Source organism: Mastigoproctus giganteus, chromosome 7 (assembly GCF_048544385.1).
Source record: "Mastigoproctus giganteus isolate SK-2022 chromosome 7, ASM4854438v1, whole genome shotgun sequence".
NCBI lineage: Eukaryota > Metazoa > Arthropoda > Arachnida > Uropygi > Thelyphonidae > Mastigoproctus > Mastigoproctus giganteus.
In genome coordinates, this window is record NC_143581.1 from 93,677,215 (window position 1) to 93,704,956 (window position 27,742).

A 27,742-nucleotide genomic window follows, 5' to 3' on the forward strand; every position below is an offset into this window, starting at 1 on the left:
CGCACTGCTTACACATAGGAAGGTCATCAGCCCTCAGCAGAGCCAAGCAAGAACAACTTCCTCTTTGCGATCCCTGCATAGACTTGACTGCCAACGATGGATCACAGGCTTAATCTAACATGGTTTGTTTGTAACCTGGCGATGCCACGAATCTTGCCACTGAGAACATAAGTTACTATGGATTACTTGCCTGTAGTCTGTATAGGGGGCTAACAGGTCAAGATTATTCGTCAGGGCTGCTGATTTGGCTGCAGTGTCAGCCAAATTGTTTCCTCTAATCCCGATGTGACTGGGGATCCAGCAGAAGCGAATATCAAATCCACCTGCATAGAGGGTGTATATTATCTGCTGAATTCGGGATAGGGTTGGATGATTAGTGTGTGACATTGCTGATGGGAGAGTGAGAACAACATATTAGTGCATACTTGTAACTCTTGCTCATCCCCTGTATATTAGATTGCAAAATAAATTTGAGGAATTAAGTACTGGTGGTTAGGTCATGAAATGTGGACACTGACTATAGGGGATGCAGAATTTGAATATGGAGAGTACATTTACAGAAAGGAAAGCTGGGGGGGAGGGAATTTGGCTCTTGGTTAAAGAGCACACAGACTCCAGGGCAGCAAACCAGGTAAACAAAAATTAGAATAAGAGTCTGTTATAGACCTGATAAGCATAAAAAACAATAGTATATAAATTGAGTGGATCAGTAAACAAGAATGTCTTCTGATTGTAATCTGCAATCAAGTCACAAAAGGAGTTAGACAGCCAAGGCAGATTATGAGATGTGTTTGGTTAGGAATATAAAGAAAAGTAGCAAACGATCCTTTGTTTATGTTAATACTATAAGTTAAGTAAACAAATCAATACTGATCTACTGGATATAAATGCCCTAACTGTTAATGTTCCTGTTCTGGTTGCTGACAAAATAAATATTTTTCATCTACATTCACACATGAAGAAGCATTTATGGACGGACACACCAAAAAGTATACCAACTTATGAATGGGAACTGAGAGGAAAGTGGAAGAGAAATTGTTGAGGCTAAAGGTAAATAAGGCAGCTGAGGCTGATGGAATCTATCCAATTGTATTAAAATAAAAGTAAAAGAGGTAAAATTTAGCCATAATTATGAGAGGATCCTTGGATTCAGGAAAGGTTCGTATGGATTGGAGATATGCAAATGTCTCCCCTATTAATTAAGGGGGAATCAAAAGATGAAGTGAATAATTATAGGCCTGTGAATTTCACTTATGTTCCAGGTGAAAGTTGGCAATTGAAGTAATGCAGGGGAATCCTCACAAGAACACAGTTATATAGCAATCACAGCACAAATTCATTAAGGGAGGATATTATCTGACCTTTCATGAGATCTTTATGACAAAATAATTTTACACTGAATACTTAGATTTCAGAAAGGTTTTTGTTACTGTTCCACATGAAATACTGCTATACAAATTGGATGTGTGGCATTAAAAGCAAATTACTTCTGTGGTAAAAGGATGGTTGAGTGGCAAAAGACAGAAGGTGGCTATAAATCAAACTTATTTACCAAGTTTTCAGATATTATGAAAGTTAGCTGGTTAATGGCAGCAATAAGGGTATGATGCTACAACAAGACCTATAAAAATTAGCCAGATGAGCTGAGAAGTGGCAATTAGGATTTAGCATTGACAAATGCAAGGTACTTCATATGGGCAGCAGTAATCCCAAATTAGCATACCAATTACGTGGCACGATACTGAAGGTAGCGGAGAAAGAAAGGGACCTAGGGGAAATTGAGCAGTCAGACATGAAGTTTTCTAAGCTGTGTATACAGACTGCTAGGGCAGCTGCTGGGGTTCTGTCAATGATATACAGGAATTTTGCCAGCAGGCACAAGGAGATGATTGTCACATTATTATTATTATTATCATCTTATATTATTACTCCCTGATTAGGGGTTCCACCTCGTAACGGGTATTGTTACCAAGTACACACGGTGGTTGTTATGTCTGGTGTTAGTGTTACTGTTGGTCAAGGAACTCTCTAACTATCCTACAGGTGTTCAGGATTGCGACTTTCTGGAGTTCCTTGTAGGTGTTTACTGGGAGACCTATTGCTGCTAGGGTCTTCGGCACCATACCTGTGGCTGACACGATGATTGGGATGGTCGTCACTTGTTGCATATGCCACATCTCTTTGATCTCCTGTCTTAGGTTTGTGTACTTCCTGATTTTTTCCCCCATGAGTTTTCTGCAGGTTGCCAGTGTTGGGTACCACTATGTCAATCAGGTAACGGCCTCCGTAGCCGAGTGGGCAGGAGCGGGAGTGCAGTAGCACACGCTCTCTGAGTAGACCAGGGTTCAAGCCTCTGACTGCTGAATACGGTCGATCTGCCAACCCGCACTGGACCAGCGTGGCAGATTATGGTCCATTTCCCTCAGCATGAATTGTTGAGGAGGCTTCCACCCTGCAGTGGGTGCACTTTACTTTTTTACTTTATGTCAATCAGATAGGTAGTCTTTTCCTTCTTGTCAACAAGGGTTATGTCTGGTCTGTTGTGCAGGATTGTCCTATCTGTTGTTATGGTGCGGTCCCAGTACAGCTTGCGGGGTCTCTAGCACTGCCTGGGGTTTGTACTTGTAGTACGGTACACTCTCTTCGATCAACTGGTATTTCCTTGCTAGCTTCTGATGTATTATCCTCGCTACCTAGTCGTGTCTATGAGTGTACTCAGTCTGGGTGATCACCTTGCATCCCGCAGTGATGTGCTGGATCGTTTCTGAGGCCAGGTGGCATCGTCGACATGTGTCATTGGACACTCCGGGCTCCTTGGCGATGTATTTTCTATAGTTCCCGGTGTTGATTATCTGGTCTTGGATGGCGAGCACAGATCCTTCAGTCTCTGGGAAGAGCGTCCCGCTGATGAGCCATGCATTGGAAGCAGTTTTATCAATGTGATCTTGATGGAGGTCATTGCAGTGTTTGCCATGGAGTGTCTTTTTTGCCCATCTTTCTAGCTTTGTTTCTTGTGCCGTCTGGGCGGGGGACTCTTTGGTTAGGTTGAGTGGGGTATACCGCTTGTCTATCTTCCTTATGGCCTGGTGGAGTGCTGCTGTGTGTTTCCTTCAGGTTAGCAATTGCTGTCTTCTGTAGCTCAATGAGGTCCATCAGGCCCCTTCCTCCTCCTTTCTGGGCAATTGTCAGTCTCTCCAAGGCAGACTTTGGGTGGTGTTGGTGGCTCTTGGTCATCATTGTCCTCATCTTTCTCATGATATCCTCCAGCTTGGTGTTAGTCCAATCTATGACCCCGAAGGAATATGTTAGCACTGGGACTGCATAGGTGTTTATGGCTTTAACTATGTTCCTTCCATTCAGCTTTGCTTTCAGCAGGCTTCCGAGTCTGATGGTATTTTTCAGTCAGGCAGGCCTTAATTTCCTTGTGCTGTAACTGCTGAGCCTGCATCATCCCCAAGTATTTGTAGGCCTCTCACTCTGCCATGGCTTCGATCTCTTTACCAGTCTGCAACTGGTAGTTTCAGTTGACTAATTTACCCTGGTACAATTCGTGTGTCTTTCATTTGTCTAGACCAAAGACCAAATTCCATCCTAATATCGTTGCTGAATTCTTCGGTGAACGGGAGTAGTTGCTGGAGGTGCTTCTTGGTTCCTGTGTAGAGCTTGATTTCATCCATGTACATCAGGTGGGTGAGGGTGTACAGGTTCTTTCTTTCCTCTTTGAGGTTATACCTGTACTTGCTACTGTTGAGCATGGTGAACAGTGGGTTAAGTGCTAGACAGAACCAAAATGGACTCAGGGCATCTCCCTGAAAGATTCCTCTCCTGATGGGGATTGGCCTGGTTGTGATGTTTTCGACCTTAATGGTCGTACTCCATTTCACCATCGTTTCTCCTAGGAAGTTTGTCACTATCGGATTGACTTTGTAGATGTTCTTGAGGATGCTATTAGCCAGCTATTAGGCATGGAGTCGAAGGCCTTGCGGTAATCAATGTAGGTGGTGTACATGTTGCGGCACTTCTTGTAGGCTCGCTCCATAACAGTGGCATCTATCGTTAATTGCTCCTTGCATCCTTTGCTCAGCCGCTTGCCTCCTTTCTGCTGTTCGGCAATTATGTTCTGGTTCTCCAAGTGGTCTGATATCTTCCTGGTCGTGCAGCTGGTCAGGATCTTGTACATTGTTGGGAGGCAGGTGATTGGCCTATATTTCACTGGGTTTCTTGTATCTTCGTCTTTAAGCTTCAGATATGTGATTCCTCTAGTGAGAAACTTCGGGATTGTCTCTGGGTGGCTTATCATTCGGGTGAACTGCTCTGCCAGTTGCTTGGTGTGCAAGTGAGCTTCTTGTACCAGTAATTGTGGACATTATCTATTCCTGGAGTTCACCAATTGTTAGAGTTCTTGATTGTCTGTTTTACTACTTCTTCCCGGATCTCCTACCGTCTCATTTCTTGTACATCCTTGGTTTTCTTTTGTTCTAGTTCTATCCAGGGGGCTCGGATGTTGTGTCTTACTTCCCTGCTCCATATGTTTCCCCAGAACTCCTCAATTGTTTTCTGTTCGGGTGGTCTGTTCCCTTCTTTCCCGCCTTCTCCAAGACTCCTGTAGAAGCCTCTTTGGTCCTCATTGAAGATTCAGTTGTTTATTTTCCTCTGGGAGTCTCTTTGTATCGGCGTAGTCTCTTGCTGAGTGCAAGGAGGTTCTGCTTCAATGTGTCCAAGTACTCTGCTATTCTCCGATTTTTTTGTCTCGTGCTGTGGACGCTGTCTCTCTTGAGGATGCTCTTCACTTTTCCAATTAATTACTTACTCCTATTGCCCCATTGGTACTGCATCAATTGGCCTATCTTGACTCTTAATTCTTCTATCTTCTGCTGAAGTCTTCTTTCCCAAGCTGGTGGTTCCTTCTGTTTTCGGTTCTTCTGCTGTTGGTCTCTCATTTCTCTTCCATTAATCCTTGTGGCTGCTACTGCAGCACAATACACTGCTGTGTGTATGGCCTCCAGTGTTGCACCATTGCTGTCAAGGTAATGCGGTATTATGTGTCGACTGAGGTGGTCTATGACTCTCCACAAGGTTCTATTCGGCCTCTGCTTCGGTATCACGTGAGTCTTTGTGGGGTCCATTCCTTCGAATTCTGTTAGGGCCTTCTTCCACTCGTCCTCTATTCTGGATATATTAACTTCGTCTCTTTCCACTTCAGCTGCTGTGATTTGTATTTCTTCTTGCTCTTCCTCCTCTGGTTTCACATTCTTTATCCTTTGTAGTTGATTGCTCATGTCCTGCCTGATTTTTTCCAAGATTGCAGGAGCTATCAGTTTCTTTGTGATGATGGTCCTTCTCTGATCCGCTATTCGCTGTTCAGTGACCTGAATATCCTGGAATCGTTCCAACCACTTGGTATGTAGTCTCGCCCTGTAAGTTGTCATATTGGTCTCCAGCTTCGTTATTTTGTAGTATGCTCGCATGATGTACGTATTTATTTCAATGCTCCACCATGCATTGGCGTTTTCTGCCTTCCTGGGTGGTCACTAGCGCAGTTGTGCAGGAAGCACTTCCAGTTGGTGGGCTGGATGGTCTTGCCCTTCTCTTGTAGTAGCCATACGGGGAACAACATCATTTGCTCCACTGTCTTCCTCAGGAGACCGTCTCTGATTTTTTCAAACCGATCCCTCTACTTAAGGCCTGAATGCAAGTGATTTACCCTGCACCACACTCTATGCAGTATGATTAATATTTCTCTGCGACATCATCCATCTATGGAGGTGGACCTGTTTAGCTTTGGCTTATGTCCAGTGGTAGTTCTTGGGAGTGACGCCAAATGGCGCCACAATCTGCCTTAGGTGCCACTCTGGCCTTGTGGGTGGGTAGGTTCATTGGAGCAACTTTCACGGTGTTTATTTATTTATTAATTTTTATTACTATTAATTATTTATTATTATTATTCTAATTTTATTACTATTATTATACCAGTCTCCTAGCATGATGGAGAAGCATTCGCTTCCACGAAGGCAGTACTTGAACCCAGGTCCATCAGACTGGTAGTCCAATGTCGTAACTACTGGGCCATCGTGCCCCTTTTTTATTATTATTATTATTATTATTATTAGCCATATGGTGCAAGGAAGCCTGAGGCTTATGCTGCACCAGCCAAAAAAAAATTTCTGAATTACTCTGAGAGAGAGAGAGAGAGAGAGAGAGAGAGAGAGAGAGAGAGAGAGAGAGAGAGAGAGAAGTAGAAAGGAATCACCAAGGAAAAGAAGAATGATGATATCGAGCTCAGGACCCTGGGTGTGCCAAGCCCATACTCACCAGATGTGAGCCTGAGGTTAAATTGTTTAAGTCAATGTGACAATCTGATAGGCCACAGATACAGGTCTGGAATTCTCACTTTTGAAAGGATGTGGATCTGTTAGAAAAGATTTAGAGAAGAACAACCAGATTAGCCAGGGACACAAAAGGCACTCTTACCATAAAAGACTTCATTTCTGCAAATTGCAGCATCTGGAAACTAATCATGTGCAGGGGAACTTGAGTGAGGTGTTTAAGACCTTAAATGGATTGAGTAAATTAAATGTGGTTGGCATTCTAACACTTTATCAGATGACACACATAAGAGAGCAAATTTAAATTGAAAAATGAATTGTAAGAAGAAAATTTGCTTTCAGCCAGAGAGTGACTGACCATTGGAAGAAACTTACATCTAGTGTTGTAGAAATGGGGAGTTTGAATAAATTTAAGGAAGAATTAGACAAATTGTGAGAAGGGATGGACAAATGAGGTGGGTAGGTTTTGTTTTTTGTTTGAGTTGATGCTATATAAGCTTGCTTCCTTGCATCATCTGTCACTACTGCTACTAGTTTGTATAATTATATCTACAGGAAAATGACCCCTGATTTACCAACTTTCAATTTATTAAATTACTTCTCGAGAACTAACAGTGTTCGTAAAAATCTTACAAAAATCAGGAGATTGCTGTAGCATTACTTCAGATTATTAGGGGGGGGATTACATTTTCAACCACATACAACCTCCTAACTAACTTATGTAACCTAAAAATTCAGTTACGCATACGAGGCGCAAGCCAAAATCTTCTATTTATTAAAGAAGGCTACACTTGTCTTACTCACAGTTCAGGATTTTCCCACAAAATAGCAGGTGTAGTAATGCTTGTTTTTAGATCATATTCATTACCACCTGTAATTCTGTCTGGATCCCATAAACATCATCAAATATGTCCTATATAAAGCAGTCTTGGGGAAGTGGGTTGGGAACAGACAAATAACTTTCTTTCTGTTCCTGGATGAGAAGACCATACAAAAACATCAATGATATGCAACATATTCAAATCATCCATTAAAATGCACTGGTATGTTCCATATGACAGAACTAACATCACACCATTATCAGCAGTTTTTCATTATTTGTGGATGGCTTTACATACTTCTTCCAATTTTTAACTCGTCTCGCTCAATGATGGATGATTCGAACACTCCAAACTTTAATCAACTTTAATGAATGTCATCCAATGAATGTCTACCATTTTGAACAAGAAAAATTTCTTCAATGTTTGTGTCTGTTCCATTTCATGAACCTCTAAAGCTTTTTGTCAAGTTCAGAGCAAAACTTGGATGCAAGCTTTTTGCTCTTTCACTCTAGTAATTTCATTAATCACAGCAATCATGAAAGCGAGCACTGCATTGGAACTCAAGGTGAAACTCACCTGACAAACCAAGGCAATGGAGCATAATGAAACAGTGGAACGTACTGTTATTGCTCCTAGCTGCCGGTCAAATCAAAAAAATCACAATAAAAACTATCCAATTTAGTAATAACTGTCTGTTTATTCTTTTGTTAAAATTTCAAATACACAGTGCTTAACACCAACATTTAAAACATTTAAAAGATAACATAAATGCACTTTACCCTTTTCCAGTGGAAAGGTCCCAGCTTAGTTTCCTGTACTCAAACTTTACAATTGGACAACGAGAACTTGGTATGTAATTCACACGTTTGACCATTTCTTTACATTTCTTCAGTACTTTTGCAATATGTTCACCTTTTAATTCAAATTTTTCTTGTGTGGCTATTGTTTGAGGTGGTGCTTCATTTGTAATCTGTCTATCTGAAAACTGTAAACATAAAAATTGGAACTAAAAAGATAAAAAATAAAGAATAAATAATGAAATCTAAAAATTCAGTACTTTGATAGCTCTCAAATTTTCCTGTCATAGAAGGTTCTGAATTAGACCAAAATAGCAGGTAGATAACCTTACTATTAAAATGAAACTCGCACGTTTCAGCTTATATTTAATATGTTAACAATCATTAATAAGATGGTTATTATGGATTTCAAGTCAAGCACATTAGTAATTAATTGTAGTGTGACAAAACCAATGAGAAGCAGTGTTTAATGTTTACACGTGTTAAATAAAATTTTTCCAAACAATTTGAGGTTTGTTCAAAAAGTTCATTTATTATTATTTTTTTTAATTAGTTTTTTAATTAGGGTATACATTTAAAAATAACATAAACACACATTACCCTTTTCCAGTAAACAAGTTTCAAATTATTTTCCTATACTCAAACATTTTTATAAGAGATTCTTCTTTACAGTAGTCCCTCTCCCACCTCAATGATATGCATATTGTCTAACATTTCCATACAGAAGCACTGCTGGAAGTTTTCAACTGTGAAATGGTTCAGTTGCATTGTCACATACTTGGATTGTGACACTGGAAGGTTTGAATGTAATCCAATCATTATCCCTTTAAATTTGAGTTTGGAGGGAATAACCTTACGAATAATGATCTTTTAGCCAAGTTTATGCCTTACAGTTCATCTCAGAGAGCAGCAAACTGTTGCATTGAAAACTTCAAATGAAGAATCTTGAAAACTTCATATCAAGATTATACAGTGACTCGAGTCTTTTTCATCATCTACAATCTCAATATGTGGTACCGAAGTGGTAACTTATTCTAGACTAATGGAGGAGCTTGCATTTTCCAATATTAAACAACCATAGTTGGCATTTCTCAGCAAATCCAAATAATTTATTTGTGATCATGGAGTTCTATGGTGCATGATGAAGAGAGAGGTAGCAGTAGTTAAAGGCAAAGGAAAAAGTTTTGTCCTGATTACTGCCATTAACTACCTTGCCCACTTTTGTATCAACAGCAAACTTAAACATGAAACTTGAAATAACTACATCAACACCTTTAATGAATTTTAGGAACAGTGGGATAACTAGGAGCATTGTCTAAAATTAATAAAGCTTTAAAATCAAGATTATTTTTTCTGCAATAATTTTCTGCTGTTGGGCAAAATAGCCTGTGAACCATCCTTTGAATAGAGTTTTAGTTATCCACGCTTTCTTGTTAGATCGCCAAATTACTTAAGAGCCCTAGAATTCTGTGCGCGATAATTGAGCATGGGCTTTAATTTTAAATCTCCCTCAGAGCATTAACTCCCTAATAAAAGAAGTGTAAGCCTATCTTTGGCAACTTTATATAACCAGGTTGTGATTTTTCTGTTTTAGCTAAGAAAGTCTTAGAAGGCATTCACTTCCAGAACAATCTGGTTTCATCAACATTAAATATTTGTTGATCACTATAACCTCCTTCTTCCACAATTTCCTTCAAAGTGTCTGGATATTTTTGATCTGCCTTTTTATCTGAGCTTGCAGCTTCACCTACGATTTGAACATTATGCAAGCTGGTTCTTTTTTTAAACCTCTCAAACCATTCAGAACTAGCACCGAATTCTTCATTGTCCCCTTTTTTTATCTTCCATAACCTTTTCTTTCAAAGACGAGAAGAGACAATGCTTTTTGATTTAATAATATCAGTACTTCGCAGGGATTCATTTCTGGTTACAATCTTCAATCCATACATACAACAGTCGCTCCATTGCAATCATTGTAAGGCTTCTATTTCGAGTTGTTTACATACATTCAGAACTTGGCACAACCTTACCTTTTTCTTTCTACTCATCTGCTTTGCTTAAAATTGCCCATACTGTTGATTCACCCATCCCATGGTCCCATCTTATTTTTACTCTACTATCACCACATTCATGCTTTTTTATTATTTCTAGTTTTAATTCTAAGGAAATAACTTTGACTCTTTTTTATACAATCACTTTTCACCTCACTATTTCTTTTGCTCATAGCTGAAGGTAAATTATGAATAAGCTAAACTTTAAGAAATAAAATATATACTAGCATTAATAGAGCCATATGATGCAAGAAAGCAAGCTTATGCAGCATCAGCCAAAAAAAAAAAAAAAAAAAACCACTCTGATTTCACCCCTCTGTTCGTTCGAAATACCTGCCCAGTTGAGCCTTAAATTTATTTAGGTTATCAACTTCCACAACAAGGGATGGAAGTCTGTTCTACCAACCAACTACCCGCTGGCTAAAGGCAAATTTCTGCACATCTATCATACATCTGTCTTTCCTCAATTTGAATTTATGCCCTCTCAGGTGACTATTCTGAGCAAGAGGAAGAATCCCATCAGCACTGAACATGCTCAAACCATTCAAAGCTTTATACACCTCTATCAGATCACCTCGCAGGCGCCTTGTCTCCAAACACTGTAATTTGCAAAACTTAACTATTTCTTCATAAGAGCAACACTTTGTTGCTCTTACGAAGGAAGATTCACTAATCTTGCTAATTCTAATTCAAGATTCACTAATCTTGTTGCCCTTCTCTGTACTCATTCCAGCAGCACTACATCCTTCTTGAAATGAGGCCTCCAGACCTGTATGCAGTACTTAAGGTATGGCCTCACAATTGCCTTACACAAGGGAATAATCACCTCCTTATCCCTGCTAGAAAAATTCCTGTATATCATTGACAAGATACCATGAGCTACTCTTGCAGCCCATCTGCACTGCTCAGAAAACTTCATATCTGCTTGCACAACCACCCCCAGGTCCTTTTCATTCTCTACCACTGTCAGTGTAGTACCACAGAGTTGATACGTTACTCTGGGGTTACTGTTTCCCATATGTAGTACTTTACATCTGTCACTGTTAAACTTCATTTGCCACCTTTCAGGCCATCTGTTCCAGATCCTGTTGCAGCAGCATACTGTCAGTAGTGTCCTTAACAACCCTGCCAACTTTGTATCATCTGCAAACTTGGACATTAAGCTTGATATACCATCATCAATATACATTTATAAATACAGAAAACAGCAACAGACCCAACATTGAACCCTGAGGGACTCCACTAATAACATTAGTCCACGATGAGCAGTGTCAATTGATTACCATTCTCTGTCTTCTCCCCCATAACCACCCCTTTAATCATAGCAGCAATTTTCCTCCAATGCCACACTGCTCCAATTTGTGCAGCAGTCTTCCACGTGCAACAATATCAAAAGCCTTTCTAAGATTCAAATATATAATATCAAAGTTATTCCCTGCACCCAGTTCTCTTGTGACTGCATCGTAGTATTCAATCAAATTGGTCAGGCAAGACTTTCCCTTAACAAAACCATGCTGTGTCCGAGCTATAACTGAAATCTTGTCTTGATGATCCTGCAGTGCTTCTTTAACCAGTCCCTCGATTAATTTTCCTGGAACAGAACTTAAACTCACAGGTCTATAATTACTTATGTCAGCCTTTGATCCTCCTTTGTGAATTGGGGTCACATTTGAACATCTCCAGTCTATGGGTACTTCCCCTAAGTCCAAAGAAGCTCTCATAATTATGGCTAAGGGTTTGATTACTTCCTTTGCTGCCTCCTTTAATTAACTGGATAGATCCCATCCACCCAGGGTGCCTTTTTTTATGTTTATCCTCAACAATTTCTACTCCACTTTTCTCTCAGTTAATACAAAATCATCTAGCTCACTGCCAGAGTTTACTTCGCCTCTGGCATTCCCCTTCCTGAATAATTCCTCATGTGTGAATTTTAATGCAAAATACTCGATTAGCTTGTTAGCCACCTGAGAAGGATCATCAACAACAGTTGAACCATCAATATCCAGTGGACCAATCTGATTCATCCCTTTCCTTCTAGAGTTTATATAGGTCAAGAACTCTTTTCTGTTTTTCTTTGCATCCTTTGCCAAGGATTTCTCATAATCTGCCTTTGCCTGCCTAATCTCCTTTGTGACATGGTTAGAGACCAGCTTATATCTATTACAGGCTTCCATGTCACCCATTAATTTATATGTATCCCATGCATTTTTCTTCTCTGCCATATGTCTCATTAGTTCTTCTGACATCCATTTAGGCCTAAACATTGAACAATATTTCTTAGTTGGTATGTAAAGCCTAGTAGCTTACAAGATAAATTCTTTGAATGCTTCCCATTTTGAATTTGCTGTTGGTAATGTCATCATACTGTCTCAGACCATCGTAGTTGCCTTTATGAAAGCAAAAACCCTTCTCTTTACCCTTGATGGTAGTTACCTCTTTGAGTAAATCCCACTTCAGCACACTGTGATCACTGCCACCTAGTGGTTCCTTTATCTGCAGATTCTTAATGCATGAAGAATCACTACTGATAATCAGATCTCTTGATCTGATTATCAGTAGTGATTGATAATCAGATCAAGATTATCATTCCCTCTCGTTGCCTCCCAAACATGCTGATGTAGAAAACAATCATTCTATAAATCCACAAAAGCCTTGCTAGTGTGTGAATGATCAACCCACAAATTCCAGTCAATATATGGGAAATTAAAATCCCCCATTATAAGACTTTGATTTACTGGCACACTCTATTTTCCTGTATAGTTTCTTATTATACTCATCAGAGTCATTAGGCCTATAGCAAACTCCTACTCTCAATTTTGATCTCCCAATGCATGCTTATATCACACCAAACTGACTAGATACTGCACTGTCCAGCGATGTTTGTTATGTTATTTTGGTTTTTAGGAGCATTAGCAGCTGAGTCCATATTGCTCCGGGAAATGCGGTGGTCATTACCTGACCTTTCCGCATCCTCCGTATTTGGTGGTGACGGGCCCGAACCCCGGTCTAATCAAGAAGCGTGTGCTACGCACTGCTGCTCCTTCCCACCTGGCTATGGAGGCGCCTACTGTCCAGCGATGTCGACTGGCTTCACTTCCTTGGATTTTATATGTTTCTTAAGTAATAGCATAACTCCTCCTCCTCCCTTCCGATCCTGTCTATCCTTTCTCTAGACATTGTATTCCCCAAATTCCAGTTCTGCATTCCTTATATCTGTGTGACACCATGTCTCTGATATCCCAACAATATCCACCTTTGATGTTTTGAGCAATACCTCAAATTCAACAAATTTATACTATAAGAAATGCACCTGTTCCTATTCTTAGCTACCCTAACACAACCCATGTGTTTACTTGTACCGCAATGACTCCCAGTAATCTCTGAAATACCCTGCATCTTGTTTTCCAGGCTGCTGCTCATTCCAATAGAAGCAGTACAAGAATCACTTTCACCTCTGCCAGTGGCTACTGGTAATCTATTAGTCCTTGTATCCCTCCAAGCTAGCAGTTTTCCAACCCACCTAATACTGCCTCGATAGCATCAGCAAATATTCTTGCACCCTTTCTATTTAAGTGTATCCCATCCCTGTAGCAGCAGTCTCTCCTGTTAGAAGTTGATACAGTTGTCTGGCATGTGCTAAATTAATTTAGCAAACAAAACCATACATAAATAAGAAAACTCGCGGTTTACAAAGAAAATATTTTCTTTCAGTTTTCTTTCAGATTTCAGTTATATGAAATTAAAACAGACACAGAAATTAAAGCGGTGACTAAATAAACGCTTGAAAAATATGGACTTGGATTATAGCTACTGCATTAATCGAATTTTTGTATCATACTAATTGATTTTTGGTATCAAAAAAATTTAGCACATTAATCGAGGGATTACTGTAAATGACATAGCCTGAGACTGCTGAATGTGAACATTCTCCTGTTGGCCAGTGGAACATGGCCAGGTAATAAAGCTAGAACCCAAAGACTATTTTTTAAGTCTCAAAACCAAACAAATGTTACTATTATGCCTAATGGAGCCTTACTCCCAAAATGTGCTTGACTATTATTATTATGTTACTGTTGTTGACTGGGAGGAAACACATCAGTGTGAATCTTCTTTTTAAGCTCTGCTGCTACTGCTGTGTTCTTAATGATATAATAACACTATTAAAATCGACTTCATGCTTTCTCTTTATGGAGTCGAAACTGAAAAGCTTTATGCAAGTTTTATAGTTGGTCTGTGAAAAAAAAGATTACTACCCCACCCCTGCAGTGGAAGACAAAGAATGCTGCATCAAACTCAGTGGTGTGCTGGAGCTGGCTCGCACAAGCTGATTGTTTATATTTCAAGAATTTTGTAAGCCAGTTGTTAAACCAACAACGGCTATAAACTTTGAGTGGCTCGCACTTCAATCCACAATGGCTAGTGGCATTTGGACGATAAGCTTGTATATGGTGACATGGAAAATCCAGCCTGGGATGCCATTATCTCGGCACCCTTTGTGCTCACTTTCCCCCACCCCTTCCCTATGCAGCAGCCTGTATAGGGATTACCTCTGCTAGCAATTTTACAGGAATATTATTTCCAACAAATATCCACTTAATTTTGCCTGAGCTGCTTCTTTCAAAGAAATGCATCCCAGTGATTTATCTCCAGTGCACAATTCAATCTGCTCCAGCACCAGTAATGTTATTTTGTCATTTTAAAAGAATTAGTGTGTACTACAGGAGAGTGTATTTTTAATACATTATTATCTACTTTACATGAATGTGGCTTTAGTAGCAAATATCTGAAAATGAATTTAATAGCATTTTGTTCTGATGGTGCTAATACAATATTGGAAAGAAAGTCTGGAGTAGCTACTACGTCATTAGATAATTTTCTTAAAATCGTCATTTGGCACTGTTTAACTCATCGATGTGTAGCCCCTCCGTAGCCGAGTGGGACTGCAGTAGCACACACTCTTTGAGTAGACCAGGGTTCAATCCCCTGACTGCTAAATACGGTTGATCTGCCAACCCACACTGGGCCAGCATAGTAGATTATGGTCCATTTCCCTCAACATGAATTGTTCGAACGCCTTCCATTCTGCAGTGGATTGATAATGGCTGCTGCTTACCTTACCTTTAAATCATCAATTACAATTATCACTCAATCATGCAATATCTGAAATAAAACAAGTTAATCATTTTAAAATATTTTTAGATAAAATTTATTCCATTTATCGCCAATCTAATAAAAATCAAATTGAGCTAGAAACTGTAGCTAAAGAACTTGAAATTGAAATTAGCATTAGCAGAGGCTTATGCAGTATCAGCAAAAAAAAATGCTCCCATTTCACCCCTCCATTTGTTCCAAATACCTGTCCAGCTCAGCCTTAAATTTATTTAGGATATCAACTTCCACAACAAAGGATGGAAGTCTGTTCCACCAACCAACTACTCGCTGGCTAAAGGCAAACTTCCGCACATCTATCCTACCATCTGTCTTTCCTCAATTTGAATTCATGCCCTCTCAGGTGATTATTCTCAGCAAGAGGAAGAATCCCATCAGCATTGAGCATGCTCAAACCATTCAAAGTTTATACACCTCAATCAGATCACCTCGCAGGCACCTAGTCTCCAGACACTGTAATTTGCAAAACTTAACCCTTTCTTCGTAAGAGCAACACTTTGTTCCATTCACTAATCTTGTTGCCCTAAATTATTAAAATTGGTCGAGTATTGGGACCACGATGGGTGGCATGTAGTTTACGAGCTGCTACTGCTGTATAGAATGCATATCCTGCATTATATATGCATTTTTCAAGTTCTTCTTCTTGTCTGGTCTGGCAAAGAGATTAGGTAATATTAATTTTTTACAACACTTTGCTTTAATAATAGATATTCTTGAAGAATTTTCATTACTTTCAACTGTACTTCAGTCAAGATCAACTAACATACAGAAAGTGCAAAAATTAATCAAACACACAAGAGCGTTTGAAATTTTAAAAGTTAGTACTGGAAAACATGAATCTCAAGTTGAAGATTTGATTAAACCAGATAAGTTTAAATATATTCCATTTAATAAAAATAATCAATTAATGATGAAAACATTTTAAATTATTTTGATTTATTAGTACCATCTACTTGGCCTTATGAAGAACTAACTTCACCATGGATAGCTGGTGAAAAAAAATTGTACCATTTAAGTAAAATTTTTAAATATGAAATTGATTTGAATGATTTTTGGGATTTTGTAGATAATGATGTAGAATCAAAAAATGTTTCAAAAGTATTCAAAAAGCTAAAAAGATAGTTAATGTTATTGCAGCCAGTTAGTGAAGGTGAAACAGGTTTCAAGTTTGCATAGATCTATTACCATGTAATTAATTAATTTACTTAAATAAACTAAATGCAGTAAGGCATAATATTTAAGAGTTTAAGATTCTATATAACATCGGTGTAGATACACCACAGATTAAGAACAACTTAAATAACAACTACGATAGTAGGGTGAAAGGTATCATTTTGTCTGTATCTCATATTGTGCTCTTCCTTCAAAATGAGTTGCCCATGTATTGCACTACCTCTAATAAGTAATGCTTCACTAATAGAGAAGACTATTGTTACTTGTCTTATCAGTGAAATGAAACCAATGAAAAGTCAACTAACTTTGAAACAGTACCATCTGGGTGGTGGTACTCACTGAGAATAAGTAACAATAGTCTTCTCTATTAGTGAAGTGTTAATTATTCAAAGTAGTGCAATACATGGGCAAACACGCGAAGAAAGAGCACAATATGAGATACAGATGAAATTATGCCTTTCACACTGCTATCGTAGTTGCTCTTTAAGAGTTATCTATGGTGTATCTATATTATTATATTTATTAATTAATTTACGTACCTCTTTATTGCACATGTTGCAATATATTATTTTTCCACCTGTTTGGTATGTCTTTGGACTCTTCTTTAACCACAGAAGAAATCCATTTTCTAAAAAGCTCAAATATAGCTAATAATAATAATAAAATTTTGCTCAATTCTGGCTTCATTTTGCCAACAGCTGAAGTTTCTACTAAATAAAATAAATTGAATGAAATATTCGGTGAATTCAGTATAAGGCAAAACTACCGTAAATTTTTAAATTATAGCTAAAATTACACTACGGTGTCATTGTGAGTGACTAAAGAGCCAATCAAAATAACTTTGGGATTTAGTCACTCGTGCCCACCCACACTGGAAGTGAAATGATTAAATGTAAATTCCCGTGTTTTTTTAGAAATATATTTTAAATCAATTTGATAAATAATTTGTAGATTATCGTAAGACAAAATATGAAAATTTTAACATCTACAAGTATAAAATATGCTCTTTTTTTGAAATTATGACCTAATGTGTAAAATATGATGAAATATGAAATTACAAACACGCTTCTTTAGGATCCTCAGACCACGTAACGTGGTCCCACTAAGTTTCATGCCTTTATGTAGACGAAAAATTAATATGATAATAAATAAAAATCCGAACCCTAGTGATCACTGCTTATTAGACTCAGCCGCTCAATAGAATCAAATTTCGAAGAACCGATCCAAATCAATAAAATGCACTTCACTTTCATCGTTTACTAGAATCATATTTTCGGTTAGAAGAATCAATTTTGAACACCTCTATGATATTTTTCTAAAGCATGTTTCTGGGGGTCACAACCATAAAACAATTTGCAGTTTCTGGTTTATTGGGCTTTTCTGTTAGTGTAATATACGGGTAGTAAACTCGATCTTATTCATTTGCGATAATACTGATAGCTGGAATTCTGTGTTTTCACATTATTATGGTGAAATATGTTTCCCCTTCGCTGAAAGCTGCTCTTCATTTCTATATCTAAACCTTGTCTCACTTGCGTGTGTCGTGTTAGTTCCAATTTGTGTGTGTGCCGTGTGCTTTGTTATTGATTGAAGCTTATCTTTTTTACTGTTTTAAATTTTACTACCAAAAAAAAAAAAAAAAAAAAAATCTCAGTGAACAGAAAGAGAGTGAATTTGAGTGTAAAAGATAAGTTACGAATTATAGAAACTTATGATAAATTAAACTTAGGCAATATGTATCAAAGGGAAGCAGCAGTAAAATTAGGAGTGCCTCAGCCATTTTTTTTATCAAAATTGTTAAAATCACGTCACACATTAAACACTAATGTGATTAGTGAAACCAGAAAAAGGAAGCGTGAAGGGAAATGCCAAACAGTAGATGAAGCTCTGTTCGTTTGGTTCAAACAGGCCAGCTCATTTAATGCGGCAATCAATCGTAGCATTCTTCTTCAAAAAGCTAATGATTTTGCTGAAAAACTACAGAGTTTAAGGCGACGGAAGGATGGCTGACAAGATGGAAGGAGAGGCATGATATTGTTGACAAAAAATTTCACGGAGAAAAACAGGATTCCAATGGTCTGCAGCTGACACCTGGTTGAAAACCTTTTGGCAAACTGTGTTAAGCACTTATAATTCTGAAGACATTGTTAATACAGATGAAACAGGGTTGTACTACAGGGCTACCACAGGCCACTGCATGATTTTTAAAAATTCCTCTGCATTTGCAGGAAAGAAGATCAAGAACAGATCTTCTTTCTAGGATTATCATTCTTTTAACATGCAACATGACGGGAACAATCAAGATGAAGCCATTAGTTATCGCCTAGATGTTTTAAAGGAGTAAAACATCTGCCTGTTGAATGTGCCAATAATACGAATGCTTGGATGAGAGCTTCTTTATTTGAAGATTATCTTCGTAAATGGGATTTGAAATTGGATAAGAAAAACAAAAAAATTGCATTGGTTTTGGACAATTGCCCAGCTCATCCAAAGTTGACTTTTGAAAACATTTGATTTAGTTTTTCTACCTTTAAATACCATATTAATGATTCATCCTCTTGACCAGGGAATAATAAAAACCGTTAAGACCTTTTATAGATCAGATATGAGGCGAAGAATCATCCAGTCTATAGATGAAGGTTTGGGAACATCATCCGATATCGCAAAGCAGATAACTGTTCTAGATGCACTTCATATGACAATGAGTGCCTGGAATGAAATTTCCGAAACCTGCATTAGCAACTCTTTCAAAAAATGTGGATTAATTATTCATGATGGACAACTAAGTCACGATACGATGATACTGATCACGTTGAAAAGCCCGAAGACATGGATGAACAGGAGTTTAATGACTGGGTGGGCATAGAGGTGATCTACAAGTTACTGCAGCTTTAACAGATGAAGAAATTGCCCAGTCTGTTACTGATAATTTTGCCAAGGAGGAGAATGAAGATGAACCCCGAACAAATTCCAGATACAAAACGGCAAACTCGTGAAGCTATAGCTATCCTGAGGAGAGGCATTGGAAGAAACTGGTGCAAGTGATCTTGAATATAAACTTTTATACAATATTGAAAAATCTATAAATAGACTTTGTAGTGATAACTTAAAGCAATCTAAAATAAATGACTATTTTAATTTTTTAATCATATATAAATTGTTATGTTTAATTAATATGTATGTTAATTAAGCTATGTATGTAAGTATAAATTTATTTTTTATTTTGATAACCTGCGGATAAATTTATTTTATTTTGTTCGGTACATAAAAATCTGAATATTCTTCCGATTTTTACGTATCATTTCATTGGTAATAATAAACCTTTGGTAATAAAGTGCAAATTTTGGCTTTATATCTTTATTTTTATAGCCTCTGGATAATATTTGTTGATTTTTGCTTATTAGAATCGCCATTTATTAGAATCAAAATTCGATTTGCAAATGTGATAACTATAACCAGTGCTTACTATATTTTGAAACTAACTGCATGTGATAGTATAACTATTGTCAAAGCAATAAGAACATTTTATATCAAGAACAATCTTGATCTTCAAAAGATGGTGATGTTTATATCAGACGGATCACATGTTATGCTTGGAAAGAATAATGGTGTGGCAGCAATTCTTCGACAAGAAATAAAGCATCTGTGTGAACAACATTGCATTGTTCACAGAGAATACCTGGGATTAGATGACGCATGGAAAAAAGTGTCAATCATGTGTGATATAGAAACACTGTTACGAACAGTATATACAACATTCATTAGGTCGTCTATTAAACAAGGAAAGCTAGAAGAATTAGCCAATGTCACAGAATGTTACGTTAGCATTGGCATTAGTAGAGGCATATAATGCAAGAAAGCAAGCTTATATAGAATCAGCAAAAAAAAAAAAAAAACTTCACATTTCACCCATCCATTTGTTCCATATGTCGGCGCCTCCGTAGCCAGGTGGGCAGGAGCAGCAGTGCGTAGCACACGCTTGCTGATTAGACTGGAGTTCAAGCCCGTGACCACCAAATACGGAGGATGCAGAAAAATCAGGGAATGACCACCGCATATCCCTGGAGCAATATGGCCTTAGTTGCTAATGCTTCTAAAAACCAAATAACAACAACAACAGCTCCATATGTTTGTCTAGTTCTGCCTTGAATTTATTTAAGCTGTCAACTTCTACAATGACAGATGGAAGTTTGTTCCAGCAATCAACCACACGCTGGCTAAAGGCAAATTTCTGCACATCTATTTTACAATTGTCTTTCCTCAATTTGAATTTATGTCCCCTCACCTCAGGCGACTTATCTGGGCAAGAGGAAGAATCCCATTAGCACTGAGCTTGCTCAAACGATTCAAGCCCTTATGCACCTCAATCAGATCACCTCGCAGGTGCCTAGTCACCAGACACTATAATTTGCAAATTTTAAGCCTTTCTTCGTAAGAGCAACCCTTTGTTCCATTCACTAATCTTGTTGCCCTTCGAATGTTTTGTTATTTCGACCACTAAACAAGGTGAGATGGCTGTCAAGACATTTTGCTGTAACTGCTTTAATGAGAAATTAAGTTTTAATCCAGTATTGTAAAGAGCAAGTTAATGAATGAACGATCCAACCAGTTACTACTGCCTAAAGATTTTGACCAATCCACAATAACAGAGTAGCTTTAACTGTTCTTAACAATGTTTTAGAAAATCTGGCATTTCTCTGTAAATTCTTTCAGAAAAGTTGTTTGAATACAATTGAAGCACTGCAGTATGCAAAAGCAAAAATTAACAAGATAAGGTCACAGTATCTTGGCCATACTGTTTGTTGGAGCGACAAAGTAAAAGATTTGCTTTCATCTAGGCTACTAGTGACGGTCGTGTTCAAAGCCGCTAAGTGGATTTTTCTTATTTATTGATTTGAAATTATTGTTTTTCTAAAACTTTTGATTTAAATTTAATAGTATAACATTATTTTGTGATTTTTTGATTAATTTGGTGTATTTATTCTTTACTCGGCCTTGTAAAAGTATCGGTAAGGGTTTCCACGTGTTCGTAACTACCGTTCGTAATTACCGCTACCGTTAGTAACTTTCCCGCCATTGTGATACCGTACTAGATAGCATTAGTTGAACTTCGCTAGCAGTTAAATTGTACGTTTAAATAAATACATATAACGACTTAGATTACAAACGTAATATAATTAATAACATAACATAATTAATTAATAAATTAATAGAATCATGACTCAGACCAGAGCAGCAAAGCAAAAGGCTCAAGCTAATGGAAGTGCTGTGGCTCAGAGCAGAACTGAGGGGGGCAGTTGTCCTCTGACTGACAGCCTTATAAAATGCACTGTTTGCTTGATGTTTGCAGAGCAATCGGGTACGGGACATGATACTGCCAAGGGGGATGTCTTTGTGTGTGCGCGATGCAAGGAGTGTATCGATATCAGGCAACAACTCGGCGTTCTTGTGGGCCTATATGAGAGCTTGAAGGACAGGGTGGATGCCCTCGAAGAAACTAAATTGAGGGGCCCATCAAGCTCTCAGCTGCCCACATCAACGCCAGAGCTTGCACTTGGGCATCGCGTGACACAGAGACAACCCCTAAGGCAGAATGCGCTGGTCCCGAAGGAACTAGTAGTTGTTGGTGACTCTATTGTCAGGGAAACGGGGAACATGCTTTGTAAAAAAGATAGGTGGAACAGGACCAGGGTATGTCTGCCAGGGGCAAAGGTTGATGACGTTGTAGAACGAATATCATCTTTTAAGGGCACAAAAGGTGATATAGTTGTACACGTTGGCACTAATAATATTAAGAGTAGGAGACCGGCAGAATTACTTAACAAGTACAGGTCACTGTTGAACAAAAGCCGAGAATTACGGTTGAATTTGAAAGTGTCTGCAATTCTGCCCAGACATGATAGGAGGGAGTATATGATGAGAGCCTTGTCGATCAATTCGGCCCTGGAAAGATTGTGCAAGGCTCAAGGGGTAGAATTTTTTTCACCTGGACTGTACTTGTTAACAGGAGAGATTGCTTCTACAGGGATGGGATATACTTAAATAGAAAGGGTGCAAGAATATTTGCTGTTAGGTGGGTCGGAAAACTGCTAGCTTGGGGGGAGACAAAGACCAATAGATTGACAGTAGCCACTGGCAGAGGTGAAAGAGATTCTTGCACTGCTTCTATTAGAATGAGCAGAAGCCTGAAAAACAAGGGGCATGGTATTTCAGAGACTGCTGGGAGCCATTGCGGTACAAGTAAACACATGGGTTGTGTTAGGGTAGCTAAGAATAGAAACAGGTGCAGGTATACTTCCATGTACACCAATGCTAGGAGTTTAGTAAATAAATTTGATGAATTTGAGGTATTGCTCAAAACATCGAAGGCAGATATTGTTGGGATATCAGAAACGTGGTGTCACACAGATATAAGGGATGCAGAACTGCAATTTGGGGAGTACAGCGTCTACAGAAAGGATAGACAGGATAGGAAGGGGGGAGGGGTTATGCTATTAGTTAAGAAACACATAAAAACCAAGGAAGTGAAGCCAGTCGACATCGCTGGACAGTGCGGTGTGGAGTCAGTTTGGTGTGACATAAACATTGGGAGATCAAAATTGAGAGTAGGAGTGTGCTATAGGCCTAATGACTCTGATGAGTATAATAATGAACTGTACAGGGAAATAGAGTGGGCCAGTAAATCAGAGTGTCTTATAATGGGAGATTTTAATTTCCCAGATATTGACTGGAATTTGGGGGCTGGTTACTCACACACTAGCAGGGCTTTTGTGGATTTATTGGATGATTGTTTTCTACATCAGCATGTTCGGGAGGCAACTAGAGGGAGTAATACTCTTGATTTGATTATCAGCAGTGATTCTTCATGCATTAAGAATCTGCAGATAAATGAACCACTAGGTGGCAGTGATCACAGTGTGCTGAAGTGGGATTTACTCAAAGAGGTAACTACCATTAGGGGTAAAGGGAAGGGTTATTGCTTCCGTAAAGGCAACTACAATGGACTGAGACAGTATTTAAATTCTATACAGTGGAACCAACTCATGATGTTACCAACAGCAAATTCAAAATGGGAAGCATTCAAAGAACTTATCTTGGAAGCTACTAGGTTTTACATACGAACTAAGAAATACTGTTCAAGGTTTAGGCCAAAATGGATGTCAGATGAACTAATGAGGCATATGGCAGAGAAGAAAAATGCATGGGATACATACAAATTAACACATGACACAGAAGCCTATGATAGATACAAGTTGATATGCAACCAAGTTACAAAGGAGGTTAGGCAGGCGAAGGCAGATTACGAGAAATCCTTGGCAAGGGATGCAAAGAAAAACAGCAAAGAGTTCTTTACTTATGTAAACTCTAGAAGGAAGGGGATGAATCAGATTGGTCCACTTGATATTGATGGGTCAAGTGTTGATGATCCTGCTCAGGTAGCTAACAAACTAAATGAATATTTTGCATCGACATTCACACATGAGGAGTTATTCAGTGAGGGGAATGCCAGAGGTGTATTCAACTCTAGCAGTAAGCTACAGAATCTTGAAATAACTGGGAGTAAAGTGGAGGAGAAACTGTTGAAGATAAACACAAGAAAGGCACCCGGGGTGGATGGGATCTATCCAGTTATATTAAAGGAGGCAGCAAAGGAAGTAAGCAAACCCTTAGCCATAATTATGAGAGCTTCCTTGGACTCAGGGGAGGTACCCATAGACTGGAAATGTGCAAATGTGACCCCAATTCACAAAGGAGGATCAAAGGCTGACACAAGTAATTATAGACCTGTGAGCTTAACTTCTGTTCCAGGAAAATTAATGGAGGCACTTGTTAAAGAAGCACTGCAGGATCATTTAGACAAGACTTCAGTTATAGCTCAGACACAGCATGGTTTTGTTAAGGGGAAGTCTTGCCTGACCAACTTGATTGGATACTATGATGCAGTCACAAAAGAACTGGATGCAGGGAATAACTTTGATATTATATACTTGGATCTTAGAAAGGCTTTTGATACTGTTGCACATGGAAGTCTGCTACACAAATTGGAGCAGTGTGACATTGGAGGCAAATTGCTGCTATGGATAAAGGGGTGGTTGAGGGGGAGAAGACAGAGAGTGGTAATCAATGGACACTGCTCATCGTGGACTGATGTTATTAGTGGAGTCCCTCAGGGCTCAGTGTTGGGTCCATTATTGTTTTCTGTATTTATAAATGATATTGATGATGGTATATCGGGCTTAATGTCCAAGTTTGCAGACGATACAAAGGTTGGCAGGGTTGTCAAGGACACTACTGACACTATGCTGCTGCAACAGGATCTGGAAAGGTTGAGCAGATGGGCTGAGAGGTGGCAAATGAAGTTTAACATTGACAAATGTAAAGTACTACACATGGGAAACAGCAACCCCAGAGCAACGTATCAACTCTGTGGAACTACACTGACAGTGGTAGAGAATGAAAGGGACTTGGGGGTGGTTGTGCAGGCAGATATGAAGTTCTCTGAGCAGTGCAGACGGGCTGCAAGAGTAGCTCATGGAGTATTGTCAATGATATACAGGAATTTTTCCAGCAGGGATAAGGAGGTGATTATTCCATTGTATAAGGCGATGGTCAGGCCACACCTAGAGTACTGTATACAGGTCTGGAGGCCTCAATTCAAGAAGGATGTAGAGCTGCTGGAACGAGTACAGAGAAGGGCAACAAGATTAGTGAATGGAACAAAGGGGTGCTCTTACGAAGAAAGGCTTAAGTTTTGCAAATTACAGTGTCTGGAGACTAGGCACCAGCGAGGTGATATGATAGAGGTGTATAAAGCCTTGAATGGTTTAAGCATGCTCAATGCTGATGGGATTTTTCCTCTAGCTCAGAAAAATCACCTGAGAGGGCATAAATTCAAATTGGGGAAAGACAGATGTAGGATAGACGTGCGGAAATTTGCCTTTAGCCAGCGGGTGGTTGGTTGGTGGAACAGACTTCCATCCCTTGTGGTGGAGGTTGACAGCCTAAATAAGTTTAAGGCTCAGCTGGACAGGTATTTTGAACGAACAGAGGGGTGAAGTGGAAGTGGGGTTTTTTTTTTTTTTTTTTTGGCTGATGCTGCATAAGCTTGCTTTCTTGCATCAAATGCCTCTACTAATGCTAATGCTAATGCTAATCTATAAGTTCTGACGTTGATACTATGCCTATTACTCAATTCATTAAATGTATGTGTAATCACTTGGACAATAGATTTCCTGATGATGAGTTAAGAGAATGGCAAGCTTTTAACCCAATTGCTGTGGCAAACACAACCAATTTTGAATTTGGAGAAGAGAATGTTAAACAACTAATAAAAAATACTCAGCTACCATTACAATAAATGAAAACAATAATATCACATCAGTATTGTGATTTGAAATTTGTCATTTCTGAGATGATTAAGAGTGGTTCAATTAAGTTGTGCACTGATATGTTGAACTACATGCTCAGAAACAAAGAATTTGAAGAATTGTTAATTTTTGTCGACATCTGTGAAACATTTCAAGCTTCTAGTGTTCAATGCGAACGTGGATTCAGTGTCATGAATTCCATCAAATGTAAATCTAGAAACAAACTGCAGGTTGAACAATTGGATGATCTGATGATGATTAAGACTTATCTTTTACTTGGGTACGAAATTAATCTAGATAGTGTTTATAGTCAATGGATTTCTAATGTGGACAGATGAGAAACATTCTTGAAACATGAAATAATTTTCTGGTTTTTATTGTACAATTAAATTAGTAAATAAAAGACAAAATATGAAGGTTTTCAATTTTCACCGTAAATATTCTTATGTATATTACAGAAAACTTTTAAAGTGCAGCACAGACGTCAGGTCGTGTAAAAATTTTCTGCTCAGAGAATTGGCAGGTCCATGCAGCTGTAAAAAAATTAGAGGAAATGTTGGTCACAGCTTGAATTTATTAAATGCTGAACTTGTCTGACCAATCTGATTGGACACTGTGATTTTGTAAAAAAGGAACTGGATGCAAAGGATAATTTTTATGTAGTAGTAGTAGTGGCATGTGATGCAAGAAAGCAAGCGTATGAGCTTATGCAGCATCAGCCAAAAAAAAAAAAAAATTACAAAACAAACCCCTCTAAATATTTAGTCCAGTTCCTCCTTAAATTTATTTAACCTATCAACTTCCACAACGACACATGGAAGTTTGTTCCAGCAATTAGCCTCCCACTGGTTAAAGGCAAATTTCCGCACATCTATTCTACATCTGTCCTTCCTCAATTTCAATTTATGCCCCCTTAGGTTCGTAATCTGAACAAGTGGAAGAATCCCATCAGAATTCAATGTGCTCAACCCATTCAAGGCCTTATACACTGCAATCAGATCACCTTGCAGGTGCCTAGTCTCCAGCTGCTGCAATTTGCAGAACTTAAGCCTCTCCTCATAAGAGAATCCCTTCATTCCCATCACCAATCTTGTTGCCCTTCTCTGTACATGCTCAAGCAAATCTACATCCTTCCTAAAATGAGGCCTCCAGACCTGCATGCAGTACTCAAGGCATGGCCTGACCATTGCCTTATACAGAGGGACAATCACCACCTGCTAACAAAATTCCTGTATATCATTGACAACACACCCCATGACCTGCCCTGGCAGCCTCTCTGTATTGCTCAGAAAACTTCATATCTGACTGCACAATTAGTTCCAGGTCTTTTTCATTTTCTACCTCCTTAAGTATAGTACCACACGGTTGGTACATTTCTCTGGGGTTACTTCTACCCATATGCAGTACTTTGCATTGTTCAATGTTAAACTTCAGTTGCCACTTCTCAACCCATCTGCCTGTTGCAAGTAACACACTGACATTACTGTCATTAACAACCCTGCCAACCTTTGTATCATCTGCAAACTTCGACACTAAGCCTGATATACCTTCATCAATATCATTGATAAATATACAAAACAACAATGAACCCAACACCGAACCTTGTGGGACAACATTAGTCCACAAAGAGCAGCACCCATTGATTACCACCCTCTGTCTTCTCCCACTCAACCATCCTTTTATCCATTGTAGCAACTTACCCTTAATGCCATTCTGCTCCAATTTGTACAGTAGTCTTGTGCAACAGTGTCAAAAGCTTTCCTGAAATCCAAGTATATGATATCAAAATTATTTTTTGCATCCAGTTCCTTTGTAACCACATCATAATATCCTATCAAATTTGTCAGACAAGACTTTCCCTTAACAAACCCATGCTGTGTCTGAATTATTGCTGCAGTCTTGTCTAGATGATCCTGCAATGCATCTTTAACTAGTTACTCCATTATTTTACCCGGAACAGAAGTTAAACTAACTGGTCTGTAATTACTCGAGTCACCCTTAGATCCCCCTTTGTGCATTGGGGATACATTTGCACAT

General features: G+C 38.6%; 1 protein-coding gene across 1 annotated transcript in view; it reads right to left on the bottom strand.

Moving 5' to 3' along the window:
- LOC150083082 (speckle targeted PIP5K1A-regulated poly(A) polymerase-like) overlaps positions 1–27,742 on the bottom strand; it is a 209,143-nt gene that overhangs the window by 79,247 nt on the left and 102,154 nt on the right. The window contains exon 5 of the mRNA XM_090378385.1: positions 7,927–8,132. Coding sequence (XP_090234511.1) covers positions 7,927–8,132 — 206 coding nt within the window. The remainder of the gene's footprint in view (positions 1–7,926; positions 8,133–27,742) is intronic.